We start from the raw sequence: 15,790 nt of genomic DNA, 5'->3' as shown, positions 1-15,790 counted from the left end.
CTGAAGCCAACTTGAAATAACATTCCTAAAGCAGAAAGCACACAAGCAGGAAAATCTTTCAGCTCCCAGCAAGCAGTGAAAAAAATTCAACCGTGGGGGCACTGATTTAATTTAAAGGATTTAGTGACGCTTAAAAAAAGTAAATGGCGCGGGGGCTGGGGAGGCAGGAATCCACTCAAAACTTGACTCAGGAAATGGGAAGTTTATTGAGTAAACAAGCGGTAGCCTCAGACACACCTGCCACTCCCAGACAAGCCCAGGAGCTACCACTGCCACCTCCCGGTCACATCCGGGCACTTCTCTACAAACTCCGGTCGTTCCGACGTGCGAGCCGTTAGGTTTATTTGAAACACACGCAGAACCAATCAATCGGCGCCTGCGGGGAGGTGGGCGGAGAGCAGTGGCCAATCACCGCCCCTCTGGAGACCGCAGCCTATGGGAAGGAGGTTGACATCACGCGCCAATCGGCATGGCTTTTAGAGAAAGAGGCTCACTTTTTGAATTGGTTGTGGCTGACACCCGCGAGGAATGGCGGTACCAGTAAGGGGAATCAGTGCTTGAACAGGTGGACTTCCGAGGCGTTTTTTGAGAGTGGTGAGAACTTTGTGGATGTGGGTAGGGGAGGTGGGAGTGGGCCAGCGCCCCCGGAGCAGTGGGCCCCTTCTCTTGTCCGGCTACCCCGCCCCATGACCACGAATTCCGGAGCACCCCCTGCTCAGGCTTCCTGGCTCTGGGAACTCCCCCACCGCACTACCAACAGCTGGGCAGTGAGCGCAGTGGGATCCCGAAGTCCTCCCGGTTGTTGGGCATCTTCATCTCTCACCTGGTGAGATATTTTTTCCGGAAGAATGTCTGGATGAAGGGAGGGAGTTGGGAAGCGTGGTCTCAACAAGCCGCCTTGTCCTTGCGGTTCTGGCGGCCCACAGCTGCTGCCTTTGGGGGCTTATCTCAGAGTGCTTAGTGGTTTCACTCCAGGATTCTTTTTGGTGTTTTCTCTGTAGGAGGTTTACTTTTTAGTTTTTAAAAATGCCAGCCCATTCCGGCCTCCGCCTGACCCTCCCCTCCCGACCCCCCCCCGCGTGCGCCTTCCTTCCCCGTACAGATTTGTTTGGCTTAGTGGTTAAAAGTGCAAGCCTCTGGAATCAGCCCGGGTTTGGATCCCTGTTTTATTGACTTGGCTGGTTACTTGACCTCTCTTTTCTAGGATTCTTTATGAGATGGAGACAGGAATAGTACGTGCCTCTTAGGATGGTTTCAAAGATTAAATAAATAAAAGTAAAAGACTTAGAACAATGTCTGCCACATATTAAGCGTTAAATAAATATTAACCATAACGTTTATAATGTTAACACTAATGTTATTATTATCAGTAACACTACCATCATATCCAGTATTTCATTTAACTCCTCTGAAAGATGATTGCCTAAAAAAATAAGTAAAAGGAAACCTAAAGTGAATTATTTGTTGAAGTGACAGATTTTCTCTTTGGGATGAAAAGAGGCATGTGTTATTTAGTCAAAAGCTGCTTGACTATATTCTTGGATGAGAAATAAGCTGTATAGGTTTATGAACACTGATCCTATTGTCTTACAAGCTTACAGAATGCATGAATGTGAAAAAGTGATTAGTGTATTTCCTTTTGTAATCAGTGTTGGGTGTTGTCATCAACTTTCCACGCAACTCTCTTTTTCCCTAAAATTTGAAGCTATTTCAGCAATAAATTGATCATATACAGTTTTAACAGAGACAATTTTAATTTTTAATTACCTATTTTGTTGGCCTTTAAACAGGCATAGGAGAAAAATGTAAATTCATGTTTTTGATTATTAAAATCTCCCTCCTTCAGTTCTTAAAGTATGTTAGTTCATCTCTTGACTTTTTTTAAAGGTTCTTTTAAGGGAACTTTGAATGATAGCCTTTGTAGAGCCTTTTCTTTTTGACTGGAAACCGTTAAGTGTAGGAGACTTAACAACAATAAAGGCTCGATAGAATTTGTCATTGATTGTAAATAGAGACTGTTATTAACAACTATTGGGGCATTCCTTTGGAGATCCTTAGAATAATGATTGATATGGATGTATGGTAAGACAATTAAAAATGTCCACATTATGAATATTATGAAAGTTAATAATTGTCACTCATATTAAGATGTCATCTATTCAGTTTTCATCACAACTGGATTTGAGTTGTGCTATTATCTTTTTCTTGGATGTGGAAACTGAGTGCAGAGTTGAGACAGGAGGCTGGGTTGCCTGGCTTTGAAGTGTGCGCCTAACAATTATGCTTAGGTCTTTGGATATTATTAGTTTGCTAATCTTCGCACTACTTAATATCACCATCTAGAAATGATGCTAATGATACCTGAACTATATGCTGTTTCTCCACAGCATATAGTTTATTTAAACTATTACTTTGACAAAAAGCTGGTGGAAGATATTTGTGTATCTTATTAACCTAAAAAAAGTAGGAGAGGGTACAGTAGGTCAGACATGTACCAGATAAAGATAGGGCCGCCTCTTTATATTTGCCGAATATTCTGGAAACTAACTTCAAGATAATAAACTTACATAATAACCTTGATTTGAATTGAAAATTCATTTAACTTTTTCTTTATTCCCTGTTAGCCTAACTTTTCAACTCTTAAGTCCTGGAAGTCTTAAAAAAAAAAAAATCCTTTAATGTCCAGAGCCATAGTGACACTAACCCATGTGTAATTGTCTTGTTAAATCTTTTAAAGGAGAGATGATAGTAAAGTAATATGAAAATACAGATAAGAGCAATCTACACATATGAGATATACAGAGACATCCACAGAGAATGAGTCAAGAGCAGTGGGTTGGGAGTTGAAAGATCTGCTGGGTGGAGAATTGAGTACTATTAAATGTAAGTAGGTGTGTGGAGTAAATCGTGATCTGTGTTTGAAAAATGCTGAGAAATACATTGTGGCTGGAGCATACAGTACAGTATATGTGGACTGCAGAAATTAAACAGGAGATGAGGTTGAAGAGTTAGGCTAGGACCAAACTGTAAACCTGATGGTGAATTTGGACTTGACCCTATAGGGAAGAGTGCTCATGGAAGTTCTTAAGCAGGGAAGTGTTATGGTCACACTTGTTTTTAGGACCACAACCCAGGCAACAATGTGGAGAGTGATCTGAAGAAACTGATGATAAAGTTGTTTGGGGCTGTTGTATTTGACCAAGTGGCCATTGTGGCATTGAACATAGAGAAGTGGGGCCAGGTCTCAGCTCTTTTTTTCTAAAATTTGAAGCTGCTTTGGCAATAGATTAATAATCAGAGACAACCCTATGAGTTCCCAGAGTACTTGAGATAGGATTGATAGGAATTTGGGGGAGGGCAAAATAAAGTAGAAGAAAGGGTAAGAATAGATCTAGTTTTTGACAGGGATTATTTGAGGGATGATGGTAGTATTGTAAATGAAGATAAGGAAAATGGGTTGGTTGAGGGCAAAGGGGTAGAGGAGGAGGGAGATAGAATATTTATGACTACCTTCTGAATTTTCATTGTATATCGGGTCATGTTCTGAGTACTTTTCATACATTGTTATTTTTACTATATTCCTATGAGTCAGGTAGTAGTATCTTTATTTTACAGGAAATGGAGGCTCAGAGAGGTTGAATGACATTTCTTTGGTTCAGTATTAAGAAAAATGAGTAATGATACTTTTTATAAATTCTAGATATAAAAGTAGAGCCTCTAATGCATGTTTTTGCCCAATGCTCATGTGTTTTTATTCAAACTTTATTTTTTTCAGCCAACGTAGAAGAGTACTAACAATGGCTGACAATAGTGTATTAACATCTACTACTGGGAGGACAAGCTTGGCAGACTCCTCTATTTTTGATTCTAAAATTACTGAAATTTCTAAGGAAAATGTATTTATTGGATCTGCTTCATATGTTGAAGGTAAACCTGTTGAAGGTAAACCTGTTAATCAGCTTTAAAACACCAAATCATTATTTTAATCCTAAACTGACTAGGAATTTAGAATTTAACTGTAATACTGTTAAGCTAGAGTACAGTGATTCAGTAAATATTTGTTGACAGAATCTTTTATTCTTTGTAGTTTAAGTTTTTATTTCAGTTCCAGTTAGTTAACATACAGTGTTATATTAGTTTCAGTTGTACAATATAGTAATTCAACACTTCTATGTATCACCCTGTGCTCATCACCTATTTAACTCCCCCGCCACAGTAACCATCAGTTTGTTCTCTATTGTCTGTTTCTTGCTTTATCTTTCTCTCATTTTTTTCACTTTGCTTGTTTTGTTTCTTAAATTTCACATGAGTGAAATTATATGGTATTTGTCTTTCTCTGACTTAGTTCTCTTAGTATTATACCCTCTAATACCATCCATGTTGTTGCAAATGGCAAGATTTTGTTCTTTTTATGGCTCAGTAATATTTCATTATATATACACCACATCTTCTTTATCCATTCGCCAATTGATGATGGATACTTGGCTTCCATAATTTGGCTATTATAGATAATGCTGCTATAAACATAGTATACGTGTATTCCTTTGAATTAGCGTTCTTGTATTCTTTGGGTAAATACCAGTAGTGCAATTGCTGGATCATAAGGTAGCTCTATTTTTAACTTTTTGAAGAACCTCCATACTGTTTTCCTCAGTGGCTGCACCAGTTTGCATTCCCACCAATAGTGCATGAGGGTTCCTTTTCCCCACATCCTCACCAACACCTGTTGTTTCTTTTGTTGTTGATTTTAGCCATTTATACCGTTTAGATTTTTGATTATTGTTTGGATTAATGCTTCTCAGCTTTGAAGGAGAAAGCATCTTATTGTTGAATATTGCTTTTTCTGTGTGTGAGGGCAATCTAGCTGCAACACTGTTAGAGTTTACCCAGTTATGACTGGTCAGGTGAAAAGCCACTTATTCCCTTAGCCCCTATATAAATGGGTCTGTCCCGACGTTGCATGCACTGTTGAAGAGGATGGCTGTGCAAGATAGTGAATGCTTTTTTTGGTTAGGAGGAGTGCTAATGTTTGTAGACTTTGTGGCAATTTGTTTTTTCTTTCTCTAAAGTGATAGATGGCCAAATTTTAAAAAATAAACTGAGAATTAAGTCATTTTAATTTTAGAGAAAGCAGTCTCCTCAAAGATGGAAAAACATGCCAGATATAGCGAAAAGAGGGATTAAGAACTGTTGATTTTGATATTAGTACCTGATAAACATATTTAAACATTTTTAATTTTAATAGAAGAAATGCCTCAAATTGAAACGAGACTGATATTGGTTCAGGAAGCTGGAAAACAAGAAGAACTTATAAAAGCTTTAAAGGTATGGAATTTTAGCTTTTTTTTTAAGAAAGGCTATTTTTCTTCCATCAGTGTTTAAATAATTTTATAGTTTTCTTAATCTTATACTTAAGTCTCTTTTCCACAGACTATTAAAATAATGGAAGTCCCTGTTATAAAGATAAGAGAAAGTTGTCCTGGAAAGTCGGATGAAAAATTAATAAAAAGTGTTGTTAATATGGTAGGTCAAGCATTTCATTGCATGTGGCATGCTGCACTACTCTTGATTGTATTCTTAAATTCCACTTAATGGTGATTGGACCTAAATTAGGCACAAGGTATATTTTGTGCACTCTGAAGCTAGATGAATAGAATCTTTTATATTTATTTTTAAAAATTTAGGTGTTTCTGAAATCCCAAACTATGGTATATATTATAAGTAATGAACTTTTTACACTGTAATTTGGCATTGTTAAATTTAAATGGCACACATATATTCACAAAGGTCTGATGTTTTTCTTTAAACTCTTTAGCTTCTTTTTTTCCCATTAATTTTATGTTTATTCCAAATTCTTGCTTTATTTCCAAAATTATAAATCACAGGGGCACCTGGGTGGCACAGTTGGTTAAGTGTCCAACTCTTGGTTTTGGCTTGGGTCATGTTCTCAGGGTGGTGGGATCCAGCCCTGGGTTGGGGTCCACGATTGTTATGGAATCTCCTTAAGACTCCCCCCCTCCACCTGCTTGCTTGCACAGAGTCTCTCTCTCTCTCAAAATCTTAAAAAATATAAATTACAATAATTTGACAGTCATCAGGGAATTTGTCTCAGCATATGAAATATATCTAATTCTATATACCAGCTCTATTAGTTTGGAGGGCTGCCATAACAAAATACCGACATTGGGTGGCTTAAACAACAGAAATGTATTTTCTCTAGGTTCTGGAGACTAGAAGTCCCAAGATCGAGGTGTTGGCAGGTTTGGTTTCTCTTCAGGTCTCTCTCCTTGGCTTGCAGATGGCCAGCACTTTTTTGTTGTGTCTTCACATGGCCCTTCTGGGCATGCACATCCCTGATAACTCTGTGTGTCTAAATTTCCTCCCATAAGTACACCAATTAGATTGGATTAGGGTCTACCTACGTGACCTCAGTTAACCTTAATGACCTCTTAAAAGGCCCTGTCTTCAAATGCAGTCTCATTTTGAGGTATGGGGGTTAGGGCTTCAGTGTGAATTTCGAGGATACACAATTCAGCTCATCACATCAGCCTAGCAAATAAAGCCCAAACAATTTACTGACCTATTCAGGATTTTCTTTTAAATGGTTCTGTTCTTTTTGCATAGGAGTCATACAGGTACTTAAATATCTTCATTCTTTTTCATAGATGTACATTATAAAGTGTTAAACAGGAAAGCCTTTTTATATTCTACATTTGCCATGTAACAGCTACCTACATGTTTCATATCTTTCTCTTATTTCCCTCATATATCCTGAAATGATTAAGTTAATCTATACCTTTTTTGTAGATACTAAATGCCATAGTATTTTTTCTATTTCTATTTCTATAAATCATTCTGAAGATGATTTATGCAGGAAGAACTGTTAAGTGTGGCATCATTTTCTTGGTGAAAATAAAAAGTAATAGTGGATATCTTTCTAATGCATCTTACTATCGAAATGTGTATACTTAAAAAAATCATTTTAATTTTATATGTGTATTAGATGATTTATAATGACTAAGTCATGTCCACAGTTATGCCTTTATGATATTAATATTCAAAATTTAATATCAGTATGGATGGAGAAATGTATATATAAAAAAACAAATAGTAAAGAAATAAGGCTGTTCACTATTAAGTATAATGCACATTGTGTGATTTAAAAGTTTACTACAAATATAAAAACGTGTTGATAGTGAATTGATTTTTTTTAGGTGTTATTTAGAGTTATATGAGTTAACTTTGTAATCTATGAATAATTTTTATTTCTAATAACCACCTGAAAAAAAATCAAGGAAATTAAAGTGCCCTTTGTAAAGATGGAATCACTGGAAGAATTTGAAAGTTTGGATTCTCCAGAATTTGAAAATGTATTCATAGTCATGGACTTCCAGGATTCTGTTTTTAATGAGTTACACAAGACTGATTATAGAATTATTGGACCACCAGTTATCTTAAACTGTGCCCAAAAAGGAGAGGTAAGAAAATATACATTTATTATGACTTTCAAGGTTAAATTTTTATTAATGAATTTTGTGAAAATTCGTAAGCAGAAAAATCCTGTTAATTGTTGGGAATATGTAAGATTTAGAATAGGGATAGTATTGGCTACTCTAATATAGTTTTTAAAATCTTTCTATTGTAACTTTTAAGAGTGAAAATCTAAGACTTTTTAAAGTTAAATAATGACAATTACATATTTGTGTGTATATATACACACATATATATCTTAATACCTGCAATATCTTGGGAGAAATAATTTTTTAAACTTGGGTTCCAGAAATGTATATACATATATAAACTTATTTTCTTCCACAGAATAAATACACATTTCCATTTTTATTTGTTACTGCATGGCTTAAAATTAAATTATTTTAGCTTTTTTTTTTATATTGGGTTGTAAATTTAAGTTTATTTGTTTATTTATTTTAAGTAATCTCTACACCCAGTGTGGGGCTTGAACTCCCAACCCGTAGGTCAGGAGTTGCATGCTCTTCCAACTGAGCCAGTGAGGAGCCCCAGCTTTTTGTTTTTAAATAACATTTCAGTGTTAGAGTTGTAGTAGAGTTAGTCTGTAATCTTTGGTTTTGTTGCTATGTTTTGCCATTCTTAAACTTGCCTTATTAACTTAAAATTGTATAGGTCAATTTTGTGCTTCTTTTGTTATAGATACTTAGTAAAGTGCATGATAATCTTTAATTCTCTGTTTTGAGTCAGAAGTGTTGCTTTCAAAAAACCAAGTAAACCTTTTAAAGGCCAAAATTGTTAAATAATCGTGCATAATGGTGGGAACTATATATCTATACTTATTTTTTTAACCATTCTTTTCCTATTATTTATATATATACATACATACATACATCTATCTATCTCTGTTGCTTAAATTATTTACTATTTCCATTTTTTTAGCTCAAAAATTGGAATCATATTTGGTTCAAGTATAGTGTTATTTATGTAGTGTTCATTATAAAATATTTTGAACTGTTTTAAATGGAATTTTAATTGGAAACATTTACAATAGTGTATGGAGTCTGAAATTTTTCCTAGCAGATAAAACTTTGAGTCAAAGTATATTTTAGAACTGAAAGTTTGCATATAAATGTTTAATTTGCCAGTAGTAAAGTGTGTTTAGATTGTGTGTGTCAAATATAAATTGGGAGTTATGGGGGATTTTTGTATTATAAAACATGTAATCTTTTTTTGCTATTTTTTTGTTGCATATTGAAAAATGCAGGAAATCTTTGGATTGACAAAGTTGATTGGCAAGAGGGGGAAATATGTTTTAGCTTGAGAAAGATGTGTTCTGTTCTCTACTATAAAGAAAACTCACAGATTTAAAATTGTTGTGTCCTTTAGCCTTTGCCTTTTTCATGTCGCCCACTCTATTGTACAAGCATGATGAATCTAGTACTATGCTTTACTGGATTCAGGAAAAAAGAAGAACTAGTAAGTATTTTAAAACATTCCATTCAAGGAATATTTTTTCCAGCCAAATAAATTTAAATTGACATTTTTTGGGGGGTTAATTATATCATAGTTTTATTTTAAACATATTGAAGGAGAATTTATGAATATACTATTTTAAATTTTATGAAGAAACATTATGAAGAGACTTGTAAAGAAACATTTTGTTTAGGCTGGCAGGCATATGAATTAAGAGAAAACCTTCATTGCTATCTGATCTGTTTAAATTGTCTTTTTGTTAAGGATCATCAGCCACGTTATTTCAAGTTTTTGTTAATACATTGCAAGTTTTTGTTATACACGTCCAGGCTTAAAGTATATTCATTGCCCTAGAGAATTCGTAGAAACTTTTTTGATTCATAAAATTCTGTGTTGGAGCTAATAGGGTATTACTGTAACTTTGTGGGCAGAATCTTGGTGTGATATAACCTCGTGTTTAAAAGAAGTCTTCTGTTTAGGATGCATGAAAGCCAGTTGCTTAATTAAGTTTTGTGTAATTATCTTTACTAGCTTATCTCTATATATAATTTTGCCTGTGCCTGTTAGGCAATGAATCTTTAATTTTTTGACATAAAATTCATATCTTTATAAAATTCTTATATGTACCTTATAAGTAAAAATTATTCAGTAGATTCTAAATGACTTCTAAACATAATTTAAAATTTTGTTCAAATTAATCATAGTTAATGTTCCCTAATTTTTCTTTTGAGGTCAGATTGGTGACATTGGTTCATCACATGGGTGGAGTTATTCGAAAAGACTTTAATTCAAAAGTTACACATTTGGTGGCAAATTGTACACAAGGAGAAAAATTCAGGGTATGTAAACTTGAGTGTATTTCAGTATAGCATTTTGGTGGGGGTGGATTTAATAACAGTACTTTCATCCTATCTATTTCTCCCACGGTTTATTGAGGATCAGAAATTCCATTTTTGCTATATGTACATTTAGTAAAAATTTTAAATTATAGGAGTGTGGTCTTTAGTTTTTGAGGAAGCAACGGAACCTGAGTTAGGTCTTGAAATAAGTAGGATTTGTGAATGAGTAGGATTGTGGAGGTTGGTAGATGGGTGACATTTCAGGCAGATGATTAATATTAGCAAAGGTTACTAGAAGTGTTGGGGAATAAGGGGGTTAGGAAGTGTTGAGCAGATATTTCATTCTTGTCTAAATGGTATTAATAAGAACAAAGTTATGTTCTTATAAAATGGTTATAAGATTTAACTAGTGAAAACTGTAAAGGAACAGGAGAAATTACTTTTACTAGAATTAAAATCTTAGTTTAAGACTGCACTTGAGTATCTACAAAGAATTTATCACCTTGTTCCCCCCTCCATCAGTGTATTTATGTAACATGGTAATTTTGGGGTAATGTTAAATTCTTGGGAGGTATTCTTTCCAATTCATACCTCTGTTTTTCGTGACTTAATCAGATATTTTCTTCTGTAGTCCTATCTTGGGAGTCAGTACTTCCAAGAAAGTAAAGATGGAGAAAGGAGAAATAGAAATATAGTAAAATAAAGATGAACTTAGCTTCAGAGTTATATTTGTTTAAAATAAAGAAATGGGGGCGCCTGGGTGGCTCAGTCATTAAGCTTCTGCCTTCAGCTCAGGTCATGATCCCAGGGCCCTGGGATCGAGCCCTGCATCGGGTTCCCTGCTCGGCGGGAGGCCTGCTTCTCCCTCTCCCACTCTTCCTGCTTGTGTTCCCTCTCTCGCTATGTCTCTGTCTGTCAAATAAATAAATAAAATCTTTAAAAAAAATAAAATAAGGAAATGGTTTGGACATCGTGGAACTCGTTCTAAATTATTTTAACCTAACTTGTATGATTGAAAGACAGTTTTTCTGTTAATTTTTCTTTATACTTTGTCAGAAAGCAGATGAATAATTATCTACAACTGCAAAAAACAATGTATAAAATTGCTTAGAAATTCCATGAATGCAGTTATTTAGGGTGAAAATTTATTGTAATTAATGTTTATATTTTTAGATTGCTGTGAGCCTGGGCACTCCAATTATGAAGTCAGAATGGATTTATAAAGCTTGGGAAAGGCGGAATGAACAGTAAGTGTTTAGAAATTCAGTAGTTCAAGGTGGCTCTAGCGCTATGGATAGCGCATTGGACTTCTAGAAATTCAGTAGCTCATTATTTGAATTAAGTATGTTATGACTATAAACCCATGTGCCCAAAACCCTAAATTCATAGATAGTGTAGATAAAATGAATATAGTCTTTGGGTAGCCTAAGGAATAAAGTCTAGGAGGAGCAAAGTTATAAAAAAAAATTATAAAAAATTGAAAATTGAAAAGCATCCGTGATATCTTCAGACTTTACCTTGTGAAATAATTTTGATTATTGTTAACATTCTAAAACTATTATGTAAAAACTTAATGCATCTGGATATTTAGATTGTTACACTTTTTTCACTGTTTGTCTAGTTACATTCTAAGTGGTGATTGCAGTTCATAACCTGTTAAGCTTTCCAACCTCATAATTCCTTGCTGTTCTACTTCATCATTATTTAACATTTCGTGAAACTACAGAACCCCTGGAATACATAGAAAATTTCATGTCCAGAGCAAGGATCTGAATCTTGTAAAGACTACTTGTGATCAAATTTTGTTAGAAGTTATTTCCGGGATGACTGAGGACACACCAATTTTTTTTTTTTTAAACTGGTGTTTTTGTGAACATTTCAGGACTACATGTAAAATATTTTCAATAAATGGATTATGCTGAAAACCTTGAATTATTATAGATTCATAAATTGATATACTTACTGAATTTTAGCTGGTTTTAGAAGAGTATATTTTGTTTTTAGGGATTTCTGTGCATCAGTTGATGACTTTAGAAATGAATTTAAAGTTCCTCCATTTCAAGATTGCATTTTAAGTTTCTTGGGATTTTCGGATGAAGAAAAAACCAATATGGAAGAAATGACTAAAATGCAAGGTAGAATTTATTACAATTTAAAAGTTATATTTTTTCCCCCCACTCTTGCTTTATCATCTCCTGACGAATATGCCTCTTTAAAAATTCAGGTTTGGAGATAAATAGTTCGGCTTATTTATGCTTGCATGCATTTCTCTTTAGGAGGTAACTGTTTACCTGTTGGAGATGAAAGATGCACTCACCTTGTAGTTGAAGAGAATGTAGTAAAAGAACTTCCATTTGAACCTTCGAAGAAACTTTATGTTGTCAAACAGGAGGCAAGTAATTCTAGAATAAGATTGGCTTTTTTTTTTAGATAGAATTTTATTTTTATTTTGTTTTATTTTTTTATTTTAAGTAGGCTCCACACCCAATGCAGGGCTTGAACTAATGACCCCCAAATTAAGAGTTGCCTTCTGTACCGACTGAGTCAGCTAGAAGCCCCAAGATTGGTTTTTTAAAAATATTACTAATTGCTTCTCTGATAAGATAAATTCTTAATTCATTTTTTATTTCCTCTTACCTAGTGGTTCTGGGGAAGCATTCAAATGGATGCCCGAGCTGGAGAAACTATGTATTTATATGAAAAGGTATGCTTTTTTTTGTCCATTAGTCATTTGTTTTGTGCATTTGATTGTATAAAGATAACACTTCTGTTCGAAAAGAGCGTAGTATAATTGGCCTAGTGGTCATCTTTAAGTCATATTTAAGAGTTTGAAAATAATTGAACAGTTAGTTACTGAGTAATAGTTTGTGTAGATTTAAGTAAAACTCTTCAATGCAGAATTATTTTAATCTAAATATGTCATTCTGTGCTACTTCATAGTGATACTATTATGAACAATAACACTCCTATCTTCAGAAACTTAGAATCTTAAGGGAAAGATAGATATACATACAACTATAGTGCAGAATATGTGCTATAGTTGAGTAATTATTTTAACTAGCCTCATTCTGAGAGACTCAGGCAGGACTGAAAAGAGTAAAAAGAGTAAAGAGCCAACTTACTAGGTTAACCTTGTAAGGACATTCAAGTTAGACAGCAGGTGAGAGATGGTGTGAAGCTTGAAAGTACATTGAAATAGCAAGTAGTTCAGTGTGGCTTTAGAAAAGAGTGTGGGAAAGAAGGCCAGCAAATAAAGCTTATGATTTAGGTAGAATCAAGTGGTTTTTAAAATGTTAAAGAATTTGGTAAGTATTGGGAGCCATTGAAGAATATTAAGGGGAGAGATGTCATTAGAAAAATGACTCTAGTAGTAGATTATAGGCAAGGAAAACACAGCCTTCATGCTAGATTGGTGAAGAGTGGTATCATTCACCAAAACATGGCATAAAGGTATAGAAGCAGGCTTTAAGGGAGGATTTTCTTTAGTTGGAAATTTAATTTGAATGGACTAATGAAGATGAGGTGCAGATTTATTGTATTACTATAAAATCTAGATAGGTACTATATTGTCTTCTGAATGCTTTTGTTCTTAGTATAAGGTTCTTAACCATAAAGTTTAAAAACCGCTTAAAATTTCAGGAGAGAGCTTTTAAAGCCAAGTGTTATTTGGCAAATATTGTAGAGCATTATGTCCAGGCACTGTGCTAAATGCTAAGGATATCGTGAACAAACTATGAATGGTCCCTGCCCTCCAGAGTTTAACAGGGGACTAGACAGTAAACAAGCTTACAAATGAATATGTAATGATGATAGAGCTGTGAAGAAACAGAATGAGGTGCTTGGGGTTAGGCAATTACAGTGGTCCCTTGACTATTGTGTTTTATGAATCTTCTGAATTACCTGGCAGAGTGTGTAGTTGTAAAATTATTGTTCAAAATCCAGATTTTGTCAGACTTGTAAATATATTTTTCTTCTGTTCCTGTCTCAGTATAGAACCAAGGAAGTAAAATTGAGCTTTTGTGCTTTTGATTGCAGGCTAATACTCCTGAGCTCAAGAAATCAGTGTCACTGCTTTCTCTAAATACCCCAAACAGCAATCGCAAAAGACGTCGTTTAAAAGAGACACTTGCTCAGCTTTCAAGAGAGACAGACATGTCACCTTTTCCTCCCCGTAAGCGCCCATCAGCTGAACATTCCCTTTCTATAGGGTCACTTCTAGATATCTCCAACACACCAGAGTCTAGCATTAACTATGGAGGTAATTCACATTTAAAAAAATTGATCATTAAAAGTTAGTGGAATGGAATAATTATTAGAATTTAGATAAATCACTACCACAGCGGGAATATGAAAGGTTCTGACTTTATCACCTTTGTTCTAGCTGAGGAGAAGAGACACATAAAAATGCTTCCATTTAATGATTGCTTACTATATGCTAAGTGCTTTCTATATTTTATTTGTATATCACTCTAGAAAATGGTAGAGCTGTTCAAAGAGCAAATTCTTAACATTAGCAAAACAAGATCACAGAAGGTGTCACATGAATTATGGAGAAAATAGATACGATGAAATCAATGGAGGGTGAGCTCAGTTTGTTCTCAAATGATACAGGGAGGCTCTACAATTAACTCTTCTCTCTTGATCATCAATTTTTCCCTCTATTTTTGTTTTTTAATTTGCACACAATATGTTGTGTATTTTAGAGTTAAGAAATAATCAAAACCTCTTGACCCCATGACTCTCTACTTAACTATTTCATTTCTCTCTTTCCTTTTACATGAGTAGTCTTCAAAGAATTACCTTGATCTGTTGTGTCATCCTTGCTTTTCATTGTCTTCTCCAACCATTCCAATTGAACTTAAGCCCCTACTGCATGAAATTGCTCTTGCTGAGGAGACTGACAGTTTTTTTTTTTTTTTTAAAGATTTTATTTATTTGAGAGAGAGAGAGCATGAGCATGAGCTGGGGGAGGGGGCAGAGGGACAAGCCGACTCCCCACTGAGCCTGGAGCCTGATGTGGGGCTCGTTCTCAGGACCCTGAGATCATGACCTGAGCTGAAGTTAGACGTTTAACCAACTGAGCCACCCAGGTGCCCCGCGACTGACAGTTTTTATGCAGTCAGCAGCATCTAACACATGAATAGCTATTTCTTGCTGGAGGTAGTTTTTTTCTCTTAGCTTTTGTACCTCATTTCTCATTCTCCTTTGCCTAACTTCTCCAGCTCTAACTTGAATGTTATTCCTGAGTCATTTCTTCTCCACTGTATTCTCCCAAAGTGGTCTCATTTAATTCCATGGCTTTAGAAACATTCATATGCTGTTGACTCCCCAATGTGTCTTCTTCCCTGTCCAACTACCTACTTAATACTTACTTGTCCATGTCTAATATATATCTGAAACCTAACATAATCAAATTAGAACCCTTGATTTTGATTCTCTCTACCACTCTCTACTTCTTTATCAGCCTTTTCTATAAAATGGATCTCTCTTAGATGATTATGTTGGTCTCCTAAATGGTTTCTCTATATTCATTTTTGCCTTTTTTGTTAAGTTTATTTATTTTTATTTATTTTTTTAAAGATTTTATTTATTTATTTGACAGAGAGATAGAGAGCACAACTGGCAGAGCAGCAGGCATAGTGAGAAGAAGCAGCAGGCTCCCCGCCGAGCAGGGAGCCTGATGCAGGGCTCGATCCCAGGACCCTGGGATCGTGACCTCAGCTGAAGGCAGACACTTAACCTACTGAGCCACCCAGGCGCCCCAGTTTGTTTATTTATTTAAGAAATCTCTATACCCAATGTGGGAATTGAACTCACAACCCTGAGATTAAGAGTCACATGCTCCTCCCACTGAGTCAGCCAGGTGCCCCCATTTTTGCCTTTCTATATGCAGCACTTAGGTCTCTAAAATACATATAAATTAAATCATGCCAGTCCTGTGCTTGAAGTCATTCAGTGGGTTTGTATTACCATAGCTTTCAAGTTTCTATGTGATCCTTTCTCACCTA

General features: G+C 35.1%; 1 protein-coding gene across 1 annotated transcript in view; it reads left to right on the top strand.

Moving 5' to 3' along the window:
- The first annotated feature begins 603 nt into the window (after positions 1 to 603).
- The window catches only part of ECT2 (epithelial cell transforming 2), a 54,044-nt gene continuing 38,857 nt past the window's right edge, over positions 604 to 15,790 (top strand). The window contains 12 exon segments of the mRNA XM_073897135.1: positions 604 to 826; positions 3,776 to 3,942; positions 5,246 to 5,325; positions 5,431 to 5,523; positions 7,296 to 7,478; positions 8,857 to 8,946; positions 9,675 to 9,782; positions 10,956 to 11,029; positions 11,787 to 11,917; positions 12,059 to 12,174; positions 12,424 to 12,486; positions 13,818 to 14,040. Coding sequence (XP_073753236.1) covers positions 687 to 826; positions 3,776 to 3,942; positions 5,246 to 5,325; positions 5,431 to 5,523; positions 7,296 to 7,478; positions 8,857 to 8,946; positions 9,675 to 9,782; positions 10,956 to 11,029; positions 11,787 to 11,917; positions 12,059 to 12,174; positions 12,424 to 12,486; positions 13,818 to 14,040 — 1,468 coding nt within the window. The 5' untranslated portion in view covers positions 604 to 686.

The sequence above is a fragment of the Callorhinus ursinus genome, unplaced genomic scaffold (assembly GCF_003265705.2).
Source record: "Callorhinus ursinus isolate GAN/ISIS: 27379988/994484 unplaced genomic scaffold, GSC_fseal_2.0 scaffold1, whole genome shotgun sequence".
NCBI classification, from domain to species: Eukaryota; Metazoa; Chordata; class Mammalia; order Carnivora; family Otariidae; genus Callorhinus; species Callorhinus ursinus.
This window is presented reverse-complemented; position numbering and strand designations above follow the sequence as displayed.